Source organism: Pristiophorus japonicus, chromosome 9 (genome assembly GCF_044704955.1).
Source record: "Pristiophorus japonicus isolate sPriJap1 chromosome 9, sPriJap1.hap1, whole genome shotgun sequence".
In the NCBI taxonomy this organism is placed as follows: Eukaryota; Metazoa; Chordata; class Chondrichthyes; family Pristiophoridae; genus Pristiophorus; species Pristiophorus japonicus.
In genome coordinates this window covers 133,016,845-133,040,749 of record NC_091985.1, presented here as the reverse complement: position 1 = coordinate 133,040,749, position 23,905 = coordinate 133,016,845, and the positions used below count along the sequence as shown (strand labels likewise).

Below are 23,905 nucleotides of genomic sequence, written 5' to 3'. Positions count from 1 at the left end.
GCTGCCTCTGCAAGATCCTGCAAATCCATTGGCAGGATAGGCACACCAACATCAGTGTCCTCACTCAGGTCAACATCCCCAGCATTGAAGCATTGACCACTCTAGATTAGCTCCAGTGGACAGGTCACATTGTCCGCATGCCTGACACGAGACTCCCAAAAACAACCACTCTACTTGGAGTTCCGACACGGTAAGTGAGCCTCAGGTGGGCAGAGAAAACGCATCAAGGACACCCTCAAAGCCTCCTTGAAGAAATGTAACAACCCCACCGACACTTGGGAATCCTTGGCCCAAGACCGCCCAAAGTGGAGGAAAAGCATCTGGGAAGGTGCTGAACACCTCGAGTCTCTTCGGCGAGAGCAAGCTGAAGCCAAGCGTCGACAGCGGAAGGAGCGCATGGCAACCCAGGCACCCAACCCACCAGTTCCTTCAACCATGATTTGCCCCACCTGTGACAGAGACTGTATGTCCCATATTGGACTCCTCAGTCACTTGAGAACTCAATTTTAGTGTGGAAGCAAGTCAACCTCGACTCCGAGGGACTGTCTATGATGATGATGGATAGATGTATACTCCAAACACTTCCAAACTGGCTAAAGCTCAAAATTGACTTCCAAATCCTGAAGATACCAGCTTCTAACATTGGAAAGTGAACAGCTGTGAAATGGTAGCTTTTATACCCCTTTTGCAGCTGTCACCTATTCAGAGGAATGGAAAGTCACTGAGAACCCGACCTATTTACCTGACGTGATCCCCGAGCGCAGTAAAAGTCATCGAAAAGCTGAAAAAATGGTTAACAGGTGGTAAAATGCTGTTGAACTACCTTTATAAGCCCTCTTAACTCTCTCAATTGGCTCACCCGGCACGTATTGCCAGATCTGTAAAGCACAATCAGACCCAGGACTTGGGAGACTGATATGGAGGCAAGTTCAGAGCAATAATTTTTGATTTTGACAGCGGTCCCGCCTCTGAACCCGCTCACTGAGCGCCGGCAAAATCCAGCCCTTGGTGGGTGAACAGCAGCAGCATCGCTTTGCATTTATATGCCACCTTTAACACTGATAAAGTCCCAGGTACTTTACAGAAGCATTATAAGACAATAATGGATGCTAGGCCAAAAAGAGTGTCAAAGGGGTCAAAGAGGTGGGTTTTAAGGAGGATCTTGAAGGAGGAGAGAGAGGTGGAAGGGTTCAAGGAGGGAATTCCAGAAGCTGGGGCCTAACTGTCTGAAGGCATGGCCATCAATGGTGAGGTGAAAGGAAGCCTGAATCGGAGGAACTTCGGGCGGGATTTTCGGCTCCGCTCATTTTGGGGTGGTAATGATAGCAGGGTGGTAAGGTTTGCACCTGGGAATAGTTTGCGCCTCAGCAAAATTGGGCAGCTGGGCCCTGAGTGTGGGGCGGAGCACTAAGGGAGGCATTGTACACCTCTCTTAGGGCGCTCGGCCGGCTGAGCATGTGAAAATCCGGAGCTAAACAGCCTGCCTGAGAGTGCTTTGAGAGAGGCCTGGGAGGAAAAAACCCTGAAATACAAACACCAAAAACATTCCCAATACATAGCCCAGGCCACCACAACATAAATCATAAAACAAAAGTAAAAACAATCACACTTACCTGAGGTGGACATCACTTGTCTCACTGCAGCCGGTATAGGTCGCACCAGCCATTTTCACAGGCATTCCCAGCAGGGCGCGATGCATGGTGCTACAGGTCAGGCAGGACTCAAAAATCGAGCCAGTGTCGCAACCAGGGGTGTTTCCGGGCGGTAATGCTCCACGCCCCGCCAAGAACAGGGTGCTGGAAGCTGGCCTGCCCGCCCAGTAGAGCTCACCACTGCCATTGCTGCCCTATTGGGGCAAAAACAGAAGTGGACAGGACCGGAAAATCCAGCCTTAGAATTTTGGGGAAGTTGTGGAACTGGAGAACATACAGGAATAGGGAGGGGTGAGGCCAGTAAGAGTTTTAAAAACAAGGATGAGAATTTTCAATGGGGGGCTTTGAGGGACCGGAAGCCAATGTAGGTCATTGAGGACAGGAGTAATGGGTGAGTAGGCCTTGGTGCAGGACAGCCTACGGGCAGCAGTTAACAGAGCTTGGAGGGTGGGAGGCTAGCCAGATGAGCATGAGATAGTCAAGTCTGGAGATTACAAAGACATGAATGGACATTTCAGCAGGAGGAGAGTCTCAAGGGCAAGATGAGCTTGGAGAGGGTGTGAGGGGAGATGGAGAAACTAGAGAAAGACGTGGAATGCATTCTTAAGGAAGTGATAACAGGACACTTAGGAAACCATAACATGATTAGACAGAGTCAACATGGTTTTATGAAAGGGAAATCATGTTTGACAAATTTATTCGAGATTTTTGAGGAGGTAACTAGCAGTGTAGATAAAGGGGAATCAATGGATGCAGTATATTGGGATTTCGAAAAGGCACACAATAAGGTGCCACATAAAAGATTGTTATGCAAGATAAGGACATATGGGGTTGGGGGTGAAGTATTAGTATGGATAGAGGATTGGTTAACAGTCAGAAAACAGTAGGAATAAATGTGTAATTTTCAGATTGGCATACTATAAATAGTGGGGAGCCGCAAGGATCAGTTCTTGGGCCTCAGCTATTTAAAATCTATATTAATGACTTAGATGAAGGGGCCGAGTGCAATGTATCCAAGTTTGCTGATGATACAAAGCTATGTAGGAAAGGAAGCTGTGAGGAGGACACAAAGAGCCTACAAAGGGATAAAGACAAGTTAAGTGAGTGGGCAATAAGGTAGCAGATGGAGTATAATGTGGGGAAATGTGAGGTTATTTACTTTAGTGGAAAGAATAGAAAAGCAGAATATTTTTTAAATAGTGAGAAACTATTTTATCTTGGTGTTCAGAGAGATTTAGGTGTTCTAGTACAAGAAACACAGAGTTAGCATGCAGGTACAGCAAGCAATTAGGAAGCCAAATGGCATGTTGGCCTTAATTGCAAGAGGGTTAGAGTACAAGAGTAAGGAAGTCTTGCTACAATTGTACAGGGTTTTGTTTTTATTCATCCACAGGATGTGGGCGTCGCTGGCAAGGCCAGCATTTATTGCCCATCCCCAATTGCCCTTGAGAAGGTGGTGGTGAGCTGCAGTCCATGCGGTTAAGGTACTCCCACAGTTAGGGAGGGAGTTTCAGGATTTTGATCCAGTGACGATGAAGGAACGGCGATATACTTCCAAGTCAGGATGGTGTGTGACTTGGAGGGGAACTTGGAGGTGGTGTGGTTCCCATGCGTCTGCTGCCCTTGTCCTTCTAGGTGGTAGAGGTTGCGGGTTTGAGAGGTGCTACCGAAGAAGCCATGGCTGGTCTTGGTGAGACCACACCTGGAGTACTGTGCACAGTTTTGGTCTCCTTTTCTAAGGAAGGATATACTTGCCTAAGAGGCGGTGCAACCAAGGTTCACTTGATTAATTCCTGGGATGAGAGGGCTGTCCTATGAACAAAGATTGAGTAGATTGGACCTATACACTCTCAAGTTTCGAAGAATGAGAGGTGATCTCATTGAAACATATAAGATTCTGAGGGGATTTAAAGGATACATGCTGAGAGATAATTTCCCCTGGCTGGAGAGTCTAGAACTAGAAGTCACAGTCTCAGAATAAGGGTCGGCCTTTTAAGACTGCGATGAGGTGACATTTCTTCACTCAGAGGGTTGTGAATCTTTGGAATTTTCTGCCCCAAAGAGCTGTGGATGCTCAGTCGTTGAGTATATTCAAGGCTGAGATAGATTTTTGCACTCTAGAGGAATCAAGGGATATGGGATAGGGCAGGAAAGTGGAGTTGAGTTTGAAGATCAACCATGATCTAATTGAATCACGGGTCCGTATGGCCCCTGCTCCTAATTCTTATGTTCAGAGACAACTGAATGGATGGATTTGATCTTAGTGATAAAGAAGTACTCCTTGCACTTGTTGTTGGAGATGAGGGAGGACAGGGCAGGGAAGGGGAGTTTAAGGAGACAATTGGTAGCGGAGAAAAGAAGTCGGTGGTTATCGTTGCTCTCGAGTCAGATCTAGTGATGGATGGCTAAACCAGTTATGCACCAAATACGCTCAAGTATATTGTCCCTGGATGGGAGCCACACCAGGGAACATGACCAAGATGTGAGATATTAAAGGTTTTACTGGGGACAAGGGGATCAAAGGTGGAGGTGAGGGAGTGGTTGAACAGATCGAAAGCTGCAGAAGTATCGTGGCAAATGGAAGACCAAGGGTGTTGCAACTGATAGTTTCAAAGTGCAATTGTAAGAGACTTGGAAGCAGACATCTGTATAATACAGAATACCAGCCATGATTCTCATCAGTGTTTTATGGGCCCATTATTATTACTTCAGCTGGCATTGTGATGCTGACACATAATGAAGTATGAGTTAAATTAGGTAATTGTGCAAGGATTTAAAAAAGACTTATGCTTTGGTGCGATGAATCTATCTGTAAATTACTCGTAAATTAGGAAGGCAAATCTAGTAGGTAATTTTCCTCCTTAGGAACTAAATTTCTGGTTGTAGACTTTCTCTCCAGAGTTGTTAGCTACAAAATTTAAAAATTCTTAAACCATTTGGCATTTTGCTTGGAGGTTTCAGTTTGTGTAAACATCGTAAAACTACAAAAAGCATTTGTATTTGTGCTGCAGGTAACCTGCCCTTTATAGAACCCGTGTGATTTTCATTCCGTTGGGGGATGTGACGGGTTCTATGAAGGATGAGCAGGCCACTCCGCCTAGTTACCACCTGGGCAATGAAGACAAAATTCTAGCCTCTAGTGTCTTCATCCATAGAGAGGTAACTGTATCGTAGTCTCTTCACAGAGGGTGCATACTTCAGATTTATTAGGTTCATTTTGACCATGATCCTGTTAATCCTTGGATCCAGTCTGCGGCCAGGACTGTTTTGGATCCTGTCAGGGGCCTAACACTACCATTGATGAACAATCTGATTCAGGCAATGAAATGCACACCAATTGCATTTTATGCCCTGCAAGATCTTCTGTCATCAGCATTCCTGCTCGCATTTATCAGGTTTTACCTCAGACCTCCCAATGACATTTACAAGAAATTCCACTATGCAAGTTCCTGAACCATAAATGCTGAGGAGGTGCTGATATTTAAAAAACGCACCAGCGGAACCTCAAAGCCACCCCAGATGGCCCAACAAATGAGCATAAATTTTAACACTTCACAGAAGCACAGTGAAGGTTTGTACCAGCTTTTCTGACATGGCTCCATGGCTCCTCCATGCTTGGTTTCAAGAGGGATTGTTAATATGGAGGTAGGGATAAAACACATAGGGGTCAAAATTCAGTACCACCATTTTTGAGGCGGTGTCACCGCCTGAGTGCTGATTTTACCGCCAGGCATTAGGTGCAGGCTCAAACTGCCAAATTCAGTTTTTACGCCCAAAGATGAGAGAACAGCACTAAAAAGTGGTGTTGCACAGATCCTCGGGACGGAACTGAGGAGGCCTACTGAATATCGCAACAGGAGGCTGCCGCCATGCCAGCTGGAAAATGGGAAGAAAAAGGAAAAAACCTCAAACTTCTCCGACCAACACACAAACTTCCCCGCTGTTACAACTAATGAAAAAGTGAAATAAAGAAAGAAAGAAACTTACCTTGATCTCTGGGCGAATACGCCCGAGCACCGCGATGTTCCCTCCACTTTTCCCAGGCAGTACGGACGCCTTGCCCTTAGGCGTCCCTTCAAACCAAATGTCGCGGGAGCAACGCCAAGGGGGCGGGGTGTTGCACGCTGGATGACATCACCACGTGGGTGGCATTAAACGGCACAGCGTTGCCTCTTGACGCCTCTATCAAAGAGCCGACCGAACTTTTCCCGAGCCATGGACGCCGCTTAACACCGACGGTGGGTCTTTGCTGCCCGTTAGCCGCCTAGCACCGGTGCTAATGGGCGGCGTTATAAAGGGAATTTCGACCCCATACAGTACTCTTAGATCCCCAACTACCAAAGTCCCTCTTGTAATCATCTATTATTGTATGGGAACAAGTTGGTAGTTGTGCAAAGCAATGGAAATGCATTAAAATAGATGCATGGGTCTGGGATGCAAACTGATAAACACACCATCCTGAGCCTCCAAGAGTTTGTTTGGGAAATGTTCCAACATTTAAAAGGGTTATTTGCTTAGACCAGTCAGATCGTATTGTTTTAACATTTGGAAGTTAAGGCTTTGCTTTATTTATATTTCATTGAGGGGTTCTCCAATGCTTAGTTAAACTAAGATTAGCAGACCCTAATATACTATCAAGCCTTTGTAACATCAAGATGATCCGCCCATTACATAGTACTAAAAGATACATTCCCGTAGACAAAATAGGTCTTAATGGTTCTGCGTAGGACTCAGCCACTGGTGGAGTCCTGCAGGAATCAATGTTAGTTCCCCACACTTCATCTGGACAAAAGCATGGGGGAACTATCCACAATTTTGCAGATGCCAATAAGATACATGCAGGTGCAAGGACCTTAAATGATAAAAATAGATTATACGTGATTCTAAATGGGATAGGGAAATGGGCCCGTATGTGCCAGATGACTTTTTAAATATAATAAAAGTAGCATGTTGCACTTGGGTAGAGACAATTCCAAGCAGGAATATACCATGCAGAGCTGTGTGCCCAAGGTTACGGAGCAAGAGCAGGACCTGCGGGTTATTTTGCCCAAAGTCATGAGCCTACTGCAAAAGCAAACCGGGTGTTTGGGTTTATTGCCAAGACAATTAAATATAAAGCTAAAAACACTATCTTTTCTCTGTACAAGGCCTTGTCCAGGTCACATCTAGAATACTGTGCGCAGTTTCGGTCCCCTCCATAGTGAGAGATGTAGAAGCCCTGGAGAGGGTTCAGAGAAGGGCCACTAGAATGTTATCTAGTTTAAGGGCTATCAGACCAGGCTAAGAGAGAGGATGTTACATTGGGAAAAGTGTAGACTTCAGGGACATTTAATTGAAGTCTTTAAAATACTGAAAGATTAGACTAATTCAAAGTTGATAGACTCTTCGAGCTGGTTAGACTAGGCTGGACTGGGGGACACAAGTATACATTACAAAATCATAGAAATTAGATTAAACAGTGACTGCACTTCCAAAGTATTTCACTGGCTGTAAAGTCTTTGGGATGTCCTGAAGTTGTGAAGGCGCTGTATAAATGCAAGTCCTTTAAATGCTAGATGGTGTTTCTTTTCGCGGAGAGCTGGCAACATCTGGAATAAGTTTCTACCATGTGCTGTGAGTGCAGATTTGCATATTTAAAAGGGAGCTGGTGGATTTTTGAGAGTGGCTAATATATTTACATTTAGAAGGTAGCTGGATCATCGGGCATTGTCACCCAGTCACTCTGATCTCCTGGAGCTTTCAGATCCCCTTCAACAGCGAGAAAGGAACTTCCCAGAGTTTTTTCCCCTAAATTGGCCTCAGTTATGTTTCCCCTTATTTTTGCCTCTCCTTGGAGATTCTGTGGCTGTGTGGGGGTGGGGGAAAGGGGCAATAGTGTACAGAAGTCACATCATGCCAAGTTGGGACATGCTCAATAGACCAGCTTGTTATCTGCAGGAACATAAGGACTGTGAGAATGAATAGTCGAACAGGAGATAAAACAGGACATCATAGAAGCTAGTTAGTTGTAGGAAGATTAATAGATAGCTGATACAAAAACAACATTTTGTGTGTATACACATCAATGTGGGAACTCTTTTTACTGCACTTTGCTTTTAACATGAGACAGAATAAGAAGCACGTGTGTTATTGACAGCTGGATACACTAGCAATAGCACATATCAAATATTATGGGTGCAGCAAAAATGGCAATAAAGAAATTAATCTCAGTTGAGCTTGAAGGTAATCAACAGAGTATTTCACATTTCATGCTCATAAATTTATTAATGAGCATAAAATATCATTTTTAAATGTAAAGGCTTGTAATCTCATAGGAAACAATGAATTAGGAACCAAAACCCATTCATTAAATGTAGGATCTGAAATGATTTAACTTGAACTAATCTCCAATTCTGTGTATTTGGGTATTTGTCCAAGCTTTTGTGTGTTCTGAACAAATCTATATTTTAAACGGACGAGATTCAAGAAGGAATGTCAAGAAGGGGATTAAAGGATCAGAGGAACACGGGACATCATTCAGGAAATTGAAAGTCAATGTGTGTTATTTAAAACAAATGGCTAAAGATGTAAACAATAGAATGCTACATTTTTATACAATAGGAAGAAGCTAAAGTGGATAAACTGATGAGGCTATAAATATTTCCAATACACTTTGCCAATCAGTAAACATTTCAAATACCCCTTACTCCAATCATTTAGCAAAGGAAATCAAGTCATCAATAAAGATTACGTCAAAGTGACTTAAAGCTCATTTCTGTCAGCAAAGTAGCACCTTGCTTTATGACAACTATTAAAATAAAGGAAGTGTAACATGCTACTGCAGAACTGCTGGGATCTCTGTTGCTAAATCCATGGTTATAATACCAGGTGTTGAGCTTCAGTGATACTAATGTACCAAAAGATGGCACCCTAGTAATTCAAAATCACATTTTTAAACATTTTGGGGCATTTCTGTTCAGAGATTGAATAGAACATTGCATTGGCTTGAATTTCATAGCCATTAAGGTTAAAAAAAAGCACATTGACATTGTGTTTGAACTTCAAGTGCACTTGCACATGTAGTTAATGTTTAATAGGCTCTGAGCTTTATCTGAGGCAATGAAACAGCTGTCATCTTACTTACAGAGCCAAAATGAAACCATTCAGAGCGGTGTGGTTAGCTATTTGAAATTGGCATCTTAAAGTAATACAGCCTGATATAATTAAAGTTCATCATATATTTTAGAGATGTGTTTGACATTACCACTTTAATGCTCTATATTATGCAAAATTATTTAACATGTTTCTCTGTGCAGGTTTTGTGGAAAGGTAATTAATATATGTGTTTTCAATCAATTTTTATGATGTTTCTATTATAAATATTATTTTCATTCTCCCCATTTTGCTGCAGTATTTGCAAGACATTGAGGCAGAATACTCTGAAAAAAATGTTGCTCTTGAGTAATACCCCCCAGAGCTCTGTGTGTTACTTTCCCTGTAAGTACAGACAAAGACAAAAATCATTGTGTACAAAATTCAATCATCACTCCTTTTTTTTAAATCATTGGTTTCTAAATTTATTGTGTCTGATTTCTCTAGCTCGTGAAAATAACAGTTGAATCATCATGTTATTATGCCGGCATGCATAAAATTTGTTACCACGATTCAACAGAACAAAAATGATTTTCATTGCCAATCACTGACCCCATTAGCCTGATCGGAGCATAACATTCAGTTTCTTGAAAACAGGAAGTTCAGTAGACTGCTTAGCAACAGAAAATGGTAATAATTCAGGGTTGGCTAAAGAGCCGTTTTGCTTATGGGTGTGATCTGGTACTTCCACCAATGGGAATGATTTTGTTGCCTTAGTAACTTGCTTGTCCCCTGGCATTGTGAGGACTAGTTCAATTACAGACTGTGGTTTCTTGTTTCACGAGAAGCTAGTTTTAAAATATCAATTGTACAATATATGTTTGAGCTTGATCTTAGACATTAGATAAATCAGACTGTTCATACAAGTTGGGGGAACATTAGCAAGTTCTAGTATTGTGATAGGGACAGACTTGCTATAAAACTCACTTTTCTTATTCAGGAACTAGATGTAGAGTTTTATTTTCTTACGTAGTTATAACTTGGTTAATGATTATCTAGGGACATAACACTGCAGCATATTTTTCACGTTGGTGTCATTGTGCAATAAATTGTAACAGACATGTTTTAGTTTGAGTCGATAGTCATAGAAAAACATAGAAACATAGAAAATAGGTGCAGGAGTAGGCCATTCGGCCCTTTGAGCCTGCACCGCCATTCAATTAGTTCATGGCTGAACATGCAACTTCAGTACCTCATTCCTGCTTTCTCGCCATACCCCTTGATCCCCCTAGTAGTAAGGACTACAACTAACTTATTTTTGAATATATTTAGTGAATTGGCCTCAACAACTTCCTGTGGTAGAGAATTCTACAGGTTCACCACTCTCTGGGTGAAGAAGTTTCTCCTAGTAGATCTTTCTGTTTTGGGAGTTGTATACTGAAAAAACACTTTTTTTGTCTTTGAGAGTGTCAATTCATCACAGCAGATGCATTATACTTTAGACCCTTTAATGGCCCTTTTCTTGTTTCTTGACAGACAATATAAATCCCCAATGAAAGATTTAGGAAGCATGGTTCTTATGGCTTTTAAAACAATATTTTTGCCTGTGACATGACAGAAGCTGGAGCACGTTCAGGAATATACGACTGTTAATACAAAGTAACTGTATTAGAAAGAAATTCAGTGGAGAAATGAGGCCCAGATGGGTGACAAGAGAGGTAGTGAATCGAGTAATAAAACAGCGGCAATAAAAACAAAATTGTATTATTTTCAGGGAGGAACACCAGAGAGGGATTTGAGGGTATAGAGGGATAGATTGCTGAGACCATTAGCACCCTATTCAGCAACAATAATGAGAAGAAATAGAATATTGGACTGTATAGCTGAAGGAATAGTACACAAATCTGAAGAAGTGAGTGAAGTTGTACAGCACACTGGTATGGCTCCACATGTAGAAATATGTATGATGCTGGTCACCATAATATGAGAAAGGCATTCAGATGAGGGTGCAGCAGAAGTCAACTAAATCATTACCTAGGATGAGGCATTCGAGTTATGAGGAGAGGCTGCAGAAGCTGAGAATATTTATACCGGAGAATCTTATTGAAGTATTCAAAATCGTAAAGGGTATAAACAAGATACGTGTCAGTAGCTCGGAAATTCCACAGGGTTTCTAAAGGACTCTTGCCACAACTATAATGGTTTTTCATCAAGAATTATGGTGGGACTCCTACAGGGTTTTAGGCCCAAGACTTTCGCCTCCATTTTCGGCGGTTTTCTCGGTGGTACAGCTGTTTTTTGATGAAAAACCACCCGGCGAAAGTTTCCTCTTTATTTTTTAAAGAGTTTCGCCCACATTTTGAAAAAAACGCCGGGTAGCAAACCACCCACGTGCACCGCCGAGAAAACTGCCAGGGTCTAAATTTTGCCTCAACGGAGGGCCCATACACACCGCCAAGGAAACCACCCACGAAAAGCTGCCTGAAACAGGGTGGTAGATAAGTTAAAGTTTTTTAATAATTTTTAAAATTCTAAAATGGTGATTACGTTAAAAAGTGTCTTTAGAATGTTTTACAAATTTTTATTTTTTGTTTAAGTGAAAAAATATTTTTTGAGTTTTCCCCCCTCCCTAGGCCCAACTGCAGCCTCGGAGTAAATTTTTAGAAACATTTTAAGAACCGCCAATTCTCGCTACTTTTGGCTGTAACCGCCCAGAAACCGACGAGAATGTTGGTATAAGAACCATTTTCTCGCTGGGCGGTTTTAATTACCCAATTAGTGGAAACTTTCGCCAGCGTGAACTGATGAAGCTTAGCGGTATTTTCTGGCTGGCAATCGGGCAGTGAGGGCCTTGGGGAAAGTCTAAATGGAGTTTGCAACAAAAGGGCATAGACTCATATTTAGAAGAAGGAGTCCAGATTTAACTACTATACTCAGAGGGTGGTGAATGGATAGAATGGACGTCCAAGGGAGGCAGTGGTTAGCTGACTGGATCAAAAAATTCAAGCAAGGTTTCGATAATTACCGAATGAAATATTTAATAGAAGGCTAGTGGCAAAGTGGGATATGATATTTGCTGGATACTGGGATGAGCTCGATGGACTGCAATGGTCTTTTCCAGTCCTATATATTCCTAATTCTCTGAGACTTGTACCCTGAATTGGCCAGCAATAGATGATATCCCAAAATAATCTGGGATCTGAAACAAGGTTGTGATATATTGCAAGGTCCCATTCCGAGCCTGGGAGAACCGTACAGTGAGGGTGAGGTGTCCTGCAAGGTAAAGAATTTTGAAATTAGAATTATTGGATCTCAAGAGAAGGAGAGGCTTGCTGTGGCATTCTTTCAGGTAACTATTAACTTGAAAATAAACGTATCGCTCAATAGAGCAGTGGAAAACATCTTGTTTGTTTACTATTGTTGTACACCCAGTTCTGAATGATCTCCATTCAAAAAACCCCAAGCCGTACCCATGTTCGAACACTGACCTCTTTCTATTAGGAAGCCAAGCACAGTTGGCTGATTCACTTTACTACAGGCCTTACATATAATAGCACTGCAGACTTGGTAAACTGTGATGAGCGCTTTTCTGAGAGTGTTATGTATGTATGTAGACCTTACCCAAATATAAGACTTGCCACCAGGAGCACACCTGTGAGAGACCGAAGCATCACCTGTGCACCCTGGGGCAAGCAGGTATAAAAGGTGACTCACCATGCTGCTTCCTCACTCTAGAGTCTGAAATAAAGAGACCAAGTTCACAACAGTTTGAGCCTGCGATATAGTCCTGTGGATTTATTCTGAATGTAACAAATTGGCGACGAGTAACTGATCACAAACTTTCACGTGGTAATGGCTGCCGTTGGTATTCTTAAGAGATTTGTTGAGGGTGATGATTGGGAAGCCTTTGTTGAGCACCTCAACCAGTACTTTGTGGCCAATGAATTGGACAAGGCTGAGACGGAGGCCAAGCGCAGGGCAATTCTCCTCACCGTATGTGGGTCATCGGTATATGGCCTCCTAAAAAAACTTGCTGGCACCGGTCAAAATAACGGACAAATCTTACGCAGAGCTGTGTACGCTGGCTAAGGAACATCTCAAGCCAAAGGAGAGCATCCTGATGGCCAAGTACCGCTTTTACACGTACCGTCGCTCCGAGGGTCAGAACGTGGCGAGTTTTGTCGCCAACCTAAGACGCCTTGTGGGGCAGTGTGACTTTGCAGGATCCTTGGGGGAAATGTTGCGGGACTTTTTCGTGCTTGGAATTGGCCACGAAGTCATCCTTCACAAACTGCTGTCTGCCGAATCCCTAGATCTGAGCAAGGCCATCACGATAGCCCAAGCCGTCATATCCACGAGCAATAACACAAAACAGATACCTTCACGGAATCAAAGCTCACCAGCAAGCGCCGTGCACAAAATAATGTTTGCAGCAGGCAGAACGGCACAGGGCAGGGCCCACATGGTTGCAGAGGCCAGACCTAGGCCCAGAGTCCGCCGTGGGGTGTGAATGTGTACCAATTAGCACCATGTTGGCGCTGCGGGGGCAGCCATAGAGCTCATCAAAGTCGATTCAGCAAGGGCTGTGGAACAATGGGGCACCTCCAGCAAATGTGCAAACGATCTCTGACTCACCACGTGGCAGAGTCAGGAGAAGACGACTGATCCAGCGAGGATCACGATGAACGAGCAGAAGAGGCAATTGAACCTGAGGATAAAGAGGAAGCATATGGGATACACACCCTCACCACCAAAAACCCTCCGATAATGTTAAAAGTTGAACTTAACGATACTCCAGTCTCCATGGAACTCGACACGGGGGCGAGTCAATCAGTCATGAGCCAGAAGGCTTTCGAGACGCTGTGGTGTGACTAAGCCAAGCAACCCGAGCTGATCCCGATTCAGGCAAAGCTGCGCACCTACACCAAGGAACTGATACCAGTTATTGGTAGTGCAGACATAAGAGTATTCTATGAAGGAGCAGTGCACAAATTACCACTGTGGATTGTTTCAGGTGATGGGCCAACGTTACTTGGCAGGAGGTAGATGGAGAAGATTCGATGGAACTGGGAAGACCTCTGTGTACCCTCTCCGACGAACGAGGCCTCCCTTTCCCAAAGACCGAGCAAACCCTCTTTTCCAGCTGAACCAGGCATCGAAGTGCAGATCCCCGAGGCACAGGCCACACATCACAACCACGAGGAGGTAAAGTTCAACCGAGCAGAGGTACAGGCGCGGTACCCGCCACCTGAAGCCAACGACCCCTTCGCGACAACGGAAGAGGCTCCAGGTCGACCATGCGGAGTAGGACTCCGGCCGAGACGATCCGAATGCGTCTTCCCAACACCAGAGGCAAAATACCTGGGGAGGAAGATCACGGCAGTTGGCATCACGGACACGGACGAGAGGGCGTCCAGACCACGGGACGAGAAGGCGTCCAGACCATGGGACAAAGGTGCGTCCAGGCCATGGGACGAGAGAGCATCCAGACCACGGAAGGTCGCTGCAACGGAACGGACGAATGTGTCGCCCAGTAAGGAAGATGACTGGGTTTGGGGCAAAGGTAAAGGGGCGGCCACGGTGAAGGCCAGGAACCCACCGCGCTCAAATAAATTGTGTGCATCATGTAACCCGTGCAAGCGGTCTTTTGTGGCCGATGAGGTACCATTGTATGGAGTTGGGGGTACTTTACAACAAGCCAAAGTAGCGGGCGAACACCAACCGGTCGTATATGTATCTGACAAAGTATTCGTAGCAAGTGAGATGTTACTGCATGGGGTTAGGAGTGTTGTGCAGCAAGCAAAAGTAGCGGGCGAGCCCCAAACGATTGAACATATATCAAATAAGTTAAACAGAGCAGCAGCCTGTGCTCATGGGACTAAAGAGACATACCAAAGAGTGTCCCAATATGTGTTCGAGTCAGACAAGCTGCTCATCCCTCAAGCTTGGGAGAGCAGAGGCACCATTATTGATGCGTTGTTTCAAGAATGTCCAACACTGTCTGTGCACTGTAACATGATCTGCCACGGGCCAGGCACAGAGAGCGGCACCCATGTTCTCAGTTGGCGACTGTTGCCCACCCCGGGGTGGAAACGGCGCAGCCTGCAGACCCACTCGCGTTCGTGGAAGTGCTAGAAAGCGAGGGGTCAACAGTAATGGCCCCCCAGCTTAGGACTCTGGACCAGCCAGGATCCCATTTTACCGCCTGCCAAAGGTGAACTGCTAGACAGGATGTGGCAACCTATCCATCAAAAAGACGATAGACCCATCCCAACGCTGCAAAGCAAGGCAGGGCGGCTACATGCAGTCGGTGGTCCGGGGCCGCCATACAACGGCCCAATGTCCACGGGGACCACTAGGCCTCCCGCCACTACCGAAAGTCTCAAGGCCATTGCGGCCCTCCTGAGCTTGCCAGACCTCAGTGGGAGCGCCCAAATCACTAAACCTAGCACCATGCGTGCCACGTTAGATTCCTTACAGACCCGGCTATCCTGGGTGTTACACAATCACCAGACTGAATCACTCAGAACCGAGCTTTCCGCGTGCCATCAGCAGAGAATGCACCATAAGTGCATGGCGCTCCCACGCAACATCAGAATAAGTGATGTAGACCATGTTCATGGCCCCAGTCGGGCCGCTAGCACCGCATTAGCCAAGGGGAGGAATGGAGTGCATGTGATGAAAACGGAGTGTTTGTTTGTGAAACCATGTACCGGACTAACGAGTAAAGCAGTGGAATGAGACCAAACGGTGTGTGACAGATAACCAGAAATCACACTATAAGGACCTGGCCCCAGCAACCCACCAACATGATCAACTTCACCATCAACCACAAGGACAAATCCACCATGTCAAGACTTCAACCCAGGCAATCGACCCAGATCGCCTCAACTTGCAAATAACATGCATAATAAAACTTTGCGGGGGGGACTGATGTTATGTATATATGTAGACCTTACCCAGATGTAAGACTTGCCACCAAGGGGCACACCTGTGGGAGACCTAAGGGTCACCTGTGCACCCTGGGACAATCATGTATAAAAGGTGACTCACCATGCTGCTTCCTCACTCTGGAGTCTGAAATAAAGAGACCAAGGTCACAACAGTTTGAGCTTGCGATATGGTCCTGTGGTTTTATCCTGAATGTAACAGAGTGAATAGTTTTTTCTGGATCCGGTTAAATCGGGAGGGTGTACTCAACAAAAGTGCTGTTTGTTCAATTAAAAACCGGAAAGTGTCTTTAAGGTTCCAAGGGAGTGATTGTCCCCTTGGGCACAGAAGGAACAGTGGTGATTGCATATCTGCTGTCCATTAGACACCCTGGCTGCTTCAGGTAGGGTGCTTAATGAGTGGCCGAACCACAAGCACCACCAATATGAATATAAAGAGCCTCAGGATTAATCTCCAAGGGACACCTCTGGTCCCAGCTCCTCAACTAGAACATTACTAATTGTAACTATCTCCTGCTTCGTATTATCCAGTTTACATCTTTGGTTTTGATACATTGGTGTATTTGAACTTTCAAAAGGCTTTTGACAAGGTCCCACACAAGAGATTGATGTGCAACATTGAAGCACATGGTATTGGGGGTAATGCATTGATGTGGATAGAGAACTGGTTGGCAGACAGGAAGCAGAGAGTAGGGATAAATGGGTCCTTCTCAGAATAGCAGGCAGTGGCTAGTGAGGTGCCGCAGGGCTCAATGCTGGGACCCCAGCTATTTACAATATACATCAATGATTTAGATGAAGGAATTGAGTGTAATATCTCCAAGTTTGCAGACGACACTAAGCTGGGTGACGGTGTGAGCTGTGAGGAAGATGCTAAGAGGCTGCAGGGTGATTTGGACAGGTTAGGTGAGTGGGCAAATGCATGGCAGATGCAGTATAATGTGGATAAATGTGAGGTGATTCACTTTGGTGGCAAAAACATGAAGGCAGAATATTATCTGAATGGCGGCAGATTAGGAAAAAAGGAGGTGCAACGAGACTTGGGTGTCGTGGTACATCAGTCATTGAAAGTTGGCATGCAGGTACAACAGGCGGTGAAGAAGGCAAATGGTATGTTGGCCTTCATAGCTAGGGGATTTGAGTATAGGAGCAGGGAGGTCTTACTGCAGTTGTACAGGGCTTTGGTGAGGCCTCACCTGGAATATTGTGTTCAGTTTTGGTTTCCTAATCTGAGGAAGGACGTTCTTGCTGTTGAGGGAGTGCAGCAAAGGGTCACCAGACTGATTCCCGGGATGGTAGGACTGACATATGAGGAGAGACTGGATCGACTGGGCCTGTATTCACTGGAGTTTAGAAGAATGAGAGGGGATCTCATAGAAACATATAAAATTCTGATGGGATTGGACAGGTTAGATGCAGGAAGAATGTTCCCGATGTTGGGGAAGTCCAGAACCAGGGGTCACAGTCTAAGGATAAGGAGTAAGCCATTTAGGACCGAGATGAGGAGAAACTTCTTCACTCAGAGAGTTGTTAACCTCTGGAATTCTCTACTACAGAGAGTTGCTGATGTCAGTTCGTTAGATATATTCAAGAGGGAGTTAGATATGGCCCTGACGGCTAAAGGGATCAAGGGGTATGGAAGGAAAGCAGGAAAGGGGTACTGAGGTGAATGATCAGCCATGATCTTATTGAATGTTGGTGCAGGCTCAAAGGGCTGAATGGCCTACTCCTGCACCTATTTTCTATGTTTCTATGTTTCTATTCTTGGCATGAGTCTTCCATGAGAGATCTGATCAGAAGATTTCTTAAAATCAAGATGTATAATGATCATTACTTTTCTTGCATCCTCAAAGAATTATAGTTAATTTATTAGGCATGATTTGCCTTTCATGAATCTGTGTTACCGTGGAAATAGTCCCTTTACACTTATTAAATGCTCTTGATCAGCTTCCTTAATAATAGACCAGTACTTTTCCACTCTAGATGCCAAGTTGATAGATCCATAGTTCTCAGGATCTTGCTTCTGACCTCTTAATGCAAAGCAAAGGAAGTCAGCAGCTAAAATAAAACCTTCAAAGGGGGCAGATTATTTTTCTATCGTTCAGCAACTGCAGTAGTTTTATTGCATTGCATTCATCTGTTTTCTAGATTACAAGTAAAACTCTAAAGAAGAAATCAATGCTTATCTTTCAATAGCACGATCATCACCATGGTCGAGATTTTCCTCTCAATGCGTGGTACTGAGTTACTGCTGGCCGTAAATCCATATCCTTTATTACTTAAAAAAAAATTCCATCACTGCTGGAAACTGACATTAAAAAGATGTCAATGACTGCTCCATAGCATCATCGGCATGTTTAGTCCAGCAGTGTCCTCTCCCACCAGTAAGCTAGGGAGAAAATCTGACCAAAGAGCCCAATAGAAACCCCTTTCCCAAGAATGCTGCTTGAATGCACAATTAGAAGTACTGTCTAGTAAGAACAGGTATCTTTTCTGCTGTGAAAATAAGATCTCATGGTCATTATCTCCAATGTGTCTCTTTTATTTTGTTGCTGTTCAATTAATTTTGCTCCCAGCACCTCCCTCTGTCATTGCATGGCATTCAGCAATTGTACATCCCCCGTCTGGAGTAAAAATAAAACGGGGAAGGTGGCTCAACCGTGGCTGACAAGGGAAATTAAGGATAGTGTTAAAACCAAGGAAGAGGCATATAAATTGGCCAGAAAAAGCAACAAACCTGAGGACTGGGAGAAATTGAGAATTCAACAGAGGAGGACCAAGGGTTTAATTAGGAGGGGGAAAATAGAGTATGAGAGGAAGCTTGCTGGGAACATAAAAACTGACTGCAAAAGCTTCTATAAATATATGAAGAGAAAAAGATTAGTGAAGACAAACATCGGTCCCTTGCAGTCGGATTCAGGTGAATTTATAATGGGGAACAAAGAAATGGCAGACTAATTGAACAAATATTTTGGTTCTGTCTTCACGAAGGAAGACACAAATAACCTTCCGAATGTACGAGGGGACCGAGGGTCTAGTGAGAAGGAGGAACTGAAGGATATCCTTTTTAGGCGGGAAATTGTGTTAGGAAAATTGATGGGATTGAAGGCCGATAAATCCCGGGGCCTGATAGTCTGCATCCCAGAGTACTTAAGGAAGTGGCCCTGGAAATAGTGGATGCATTGGTGATCATTTTCCAACAGTCTATCGACTCGGGATCAGTTCCTATGGACTGGAGGGTAGCTAATGTAACACCACTTTTTAAAAAAGGAGGGAGAAAGTAAACGGGTAATTATAGACTGGTTAGTCTGACATCAGTAGTGGAGAAAATGTTGGAATCAATCATTAAGGATGAAATAGCATCGCATTTGGAGAGCAGTGACAGGATCGGTCCAAGTCAGCATGGATTTATGAAAGGGAAATCATGCTTGACAAATCTTCTGGAATTTTTTGAGGATGTAACTAGCAGAGTGGACAAGGGAGAACCAGTGGATGTGGTGTATTTAGACTTTCAAAAGGCTTTTGACAAGGTCCCGCACAAGAGATTGGTGTGCAAAATCAAAGCACATGGTATTGGGGGTAATGTACTGACGTGGATAGAGAACTGGTTGGCAGACAGGAAGCAGAGAGTCGGGATAAACGGGTCCTTCTCAGAATAGCTGGCAGTGACTAGTGGAGTTCTGCAGGGCTCAGTGCTGGGACCCCAGTTCTTTACAATATACATTAACGATTTAGATGAAGGAATTGAGTGTAATATCTCCAAGTTTGCAGATGACACTAAACTGGGTGGTGGTGTGAGCTGTGAGGAGGACGCTAAGAGGCTGAAGGGTGATTTGGACAGGTTAGGTGAGTGGGCAAATGCATGGCAGATGCAGTATAATGTAGATAAATGTGAGGTTATCCATTTTGGCGGCAAAAACACAAAGGCAGAATATTATCTGAATGGCGGCAGATTAGGAAAAGGGGAGGTGCAATGAGACCTGGGTGTCATCGTTCATCAGTCATTGAAAGTTGGCATGCAGGTACAGCAGGTGGTGAAGAAGGCAAATGGTATGTTGGCCTTCACACGTAGGGGATTTGAGTATAGGAGCAGGGAGGTCTTACTGCACTTGTACAGGGCCTTGGTGAGGCCGCATCTGGAATATTGTGTTCAGTTTTGGTCTCCTAATCTGAGGAAGGATGTTCTTGCTATTGAGGGAGTGCAGCAAAGGTTCACCAGACTGATTTCGGGATGGCTGGACTGACATATGAGGAGAGACTGGATCGACTGGGCCTTTATTCACTAGAGTTTAGAAGAATGAGAGAGGATCTCATAGAAACATTTAAGATTCTGACGGGACTGGACAGGTTAGATGCAGGAAGAATGTTCATGATGTTCCAGAACCAGGGGATATAGTCTTAGGATAAGGGGTAGACCATTTAGGACCAAGATGAGGAGAAACTTCTTCACTCAGAGTTGTTAACCTATCGAATTCCCTGCCGCAGAGAGTTGTTGATGCCAGTTCATTGGATATATTCAAGAGGGAGTTAGATATGGCTCTTATGACTAAGAGGATCAAGGGGTATGGAGAGAAAGCAGGAAAAGGGGTACTGAGGGAATGATCAGCCCTGATCTTATTGAATGGCGGTGCAGGCTCGAAGGGCCAAATGGCCTACTCCTGCATCTATTTTCTATGTTTCTATGTTCTCTGGTTGCTGAACCTGCTCCCATGCCTACACTAATATTGTTGTACAGCTTTTTCAAACACCCTGACTGACTACTGCAGCTGACTCTTGGAAAGTAATAAGAATGCTCCAGGATTAATACCTGGATTTCCCTCACTCCACCTGGGAAACTGCACACCTTCCAGAGAGAATCTCCTGCAATGGTTTCTCTTTCCACTCCTGCAACTTTACTTCTAGAGTCTCCCATCCTTGGTCTGCTCCTATTTTTCATCTACATGCTGCCCATCGGCAACATTATCCGAAGACATTAGCTTAGCTTCCACATGTACGCTGATGACACCCAGCTCTACCTCACCACCACCTCTCTCAATCCCTCCAGTGCCTCTGTATTTTCAGATGGCTTGTCCAACATCCAATCCAGGATGAATCAAAATTTTCTCCAATTAAATATTGGGAAGACTGAAGCCGCTGCCATAAACTCCATTCCTTCAGTGCCGCCCTGGTGACTGTCAGGCTGATCCAGACTGCTCGCAATCTCGGCATCCTATTTGACCTTAAGCTAAGCTTCCTTCCCCATAGCTACTCCAGCATAAAGACTGCCTACTTCCACCTCCATAATCTCTGCCCCTTTCTCAACTCAACTGCTGCTGATACCCTGGCTTAATTACCTCTAGATTCGACTATGCTCTCCTAGTCAGCCAGCCCTCCATAAACTTGAGCTCATCCAAAACTCTGCTTCCCTTATCCTAATTTGCACCAAGTCCTGTTCACCCATCAACCCTGTGTCCACTCCCGTTCCGGCAATGCCTCGATTTTAACATTTTCAACGTGTTAAAATCCCTCCATGGTCTCGCCCCTCCTTATCTATGTAATCTCCTCCAACCCTACAACCTTTTGAGAACTCAGCGTTCCTCCAACTATGGCCTCTAGCACACCCCACACTTCCTTCATCCCACTTACGATGACCGTGCCTTCTGCTATCTCGGCCCTAAGATCTGTAATTCCCTATCTGAACCTCTCCACCACTCTCTGTTCCTTTAAGACACTTTTTGACCAAGCTTTTGGTCTCCTGTCCTAATGTCACCTTCTTTGGCTTGGTGCCAATTTCTGTCATTGACTGCTATTTTAATGAGGTAATTGAAGCCCATCATTTCAATCCTTCATTTATTTAATAGGCTTTCTCAGCTCTATTTGATATTCTTGGTTGTTTCTTAAAAGTATGTCAAACAACTGATTTAACTCCATGTGTTAGCTAATTATTAACTGTCTGTTGATAATATGATTAGCTAATAAATCAATTTGTGTTGAGTGTGTCTGTAAATACTTCTATGAAAACAATGATAAGTTGAAGAGAGCAAGTATTTAGCACTTGTTCAATTTGCAATTCGTTCGCTTTCATTTGGCATTCTGACCAGAATTTACACTGATAAATAGGGATCAATAATAAATTAATTGCTCAGATATGAAAAAATAAAACTGATCGCTAAATATCCATAATCAATTGATTTAAAATGGACAATAGTTCCAATAAAATCCCTTCCATGCTAACATCTTGAATGACTTGTTAATCATGCAACATTGTCACTGAGTCAGAATTTCATTTACTTTGATAAATCTCGCAGTATTTCTTGGCAGCCATTAAATTTGAGATGATAGAGAATGTTATAAAAATGTGGCCTTTCTTAAAATAACCAATGGTCAACAGTAGCCCCATTAAAATGGCAGATATTGCTTTCAATTAATACATCCTCATTGCAGTTTCTGCAGCTAAACCTGAACATAATAGAGCTGATTTTACAAATGTGCACTCCCAGCGGAAAGCCTCGCAAACTGAGATCGCAAATCGGAAAATTACAGGCACCTTGTCCACAATTGTCCACCAGTGAATGAAAATTCATGGAGCGCACACCCGCAGTGTCCCGATAGGTGCTCCTGGAGGCTCATGATTCCCGTTGGCTACATACATTTGTAAAATCAGACCCAGTGCACTTTCCGAAGGATGGAAGTTACACTGTTACAAATTTTAATCATGCAAAATCATTAAATGTGCTATCCAATTATGCACTAAAGACCTGTCATTCTCGGCTTACCACTGGTGACTGTCCACCTCATTCTAATCTCAGGAGCCATGCTGCTGTACTGTGCTGGGAGCAGATGGGTCAGATATTCAAACTCGGCAAGTCAAGCACACCAACTATGTAGCAAAATTAAAATTTTAATCAAAGGTTTCATGTGCTTTGCTCAGAACTAAGCAAGCAGATTGTTAGCTTTGTAAGTAGGTCACACATTGTGTTGAGCAATCTTGCTTTGTCGTTAGCCATCTGGTATCATGAATCAATGTCACATGGATGAAAATATAACTGAGAAGGTGACCTTGCTAAGTTTACTGGTCCAGTGAGCTTAGGCCACAAGAGGTTTATCTACTTATGCAAGTATATTTTAAGGGCAACTCGAGTGGTAATAGTAACTCTGGGAACAAGACATTCTTCAGGTATTGTATTAAATCCTTTTATAAAGCACAGCTCTTAACTTATCTAAGGCAACACCATTACACACAGAAATTTAATGTAATAAACCATATCCTGCCACATACTGGTGAGGAAATCAGTCTATCACTGTGCCACCTTAAATTTGTTATTCAGATAGGAAAACTTGCATTTAGAAAGCACCTTATCACATCCCACAAAAACACCTTAAAGAACTTCATGTGTTTTATTTTTAAGCGCAGTTATACAGAAAAAAAAATACACGCAGTTAACCAACATAACACTGCTTTTTGAGTATGTAGTTTTTTTTGGAATTTCAATGTGTTCTCTGAATATAGGTTACTGCACATTAAAAGGCAACAGTTGCCTTGTTGCCTTTTAACAGTAGTTTTTTTTGTATTCGTTCCGGGATGTGGGCATCGCTGGCAAGGCCAGCATTTATTGTCCATCCCTAATTTCCCTTGAGAAGGTGGTGGTGAGCCGCCGCCTTGAACCGCAACAGTCAGACTGGTGAAGGTATTCCCACAGCGCTGTTAAGGAGGGAGTTCCAAAATTTTGACCCAGCGACAATGAAGGAACAGCGATATATTTCCAAGTTAGGATGGTGTGTAACTTGGAGGGGTATTTATATAGAGATGTAAAATGTAATATTATGAATAAGCTGAAGGCTTTAAAAATCATACGTAAAATCTAGTAGCAGGGGATTTACATAAATGTTGAAGTTACGTAAAAGCGGGTGACCGAAGAGAAGTCAAGAGAAACAGGAAATGTAAGGTTACTGGGAACACCCTCAGCAACAATCAAGTCTTTTTCAATTTCTGCTCGTAAATAAAAGGGAGGGAGGGAGAAAGTATTGATCCACTTAAACTGACCCGAAGAACTTGGAAACCAGAGTTGTTAAATACCTACTTCACATTTGCATTTACTCCAGAAATGGAGGGAAATATGCCCGATTTTTATGAATAACATAGGAGGACCCAGCAATATGAATATGATGATGGGTGTGATGAAAAATAGTTCGATGCTCATAAAGGTTTGTTGCTTTTAAAATACATGGTGGAAAAAAACTTGAGTTTTAATG

The 23,905-nt window shown here is 43.7% G+C and overlaps 1 protein-coding gene across 3 annotated transcripts in view; it reads left to right on the top strand.

Annotated features, from left to right (window-relative positions):
• The window catches only part of plcb1 (phospholipase C beta 1), a 1,109,102-nt gene that overhangs the window by 1,049,755 nt on the left and 35,442 nt on the right, over nt 1-23,905 (top strand). Inside the window, exons 33-34 of one of the 3 annotated variants that reach the window (XM_070889865.1) lie at nt 9,043-9,128; nt 9,231-9,269. The exons of 1 other annotated variant lie outside the window; for it this stretch is intronic. In XM_070889865.1, coding sequence (XP_070745966.1) covers nt 9,043-9,096 — 54 coding nt within the window. In that variant the 3' untranslated portion in view covers nt 9,097-9,128; nt 9,231-9,269. Of the gene's footprint in view, nt 1-9,042; nt 9,129-9,230; nt 9,270-23,905 lie in introns of those variants that run through there. One more of the 3 variants, XM_070889863.1, reaches the window with a different exon arrangement.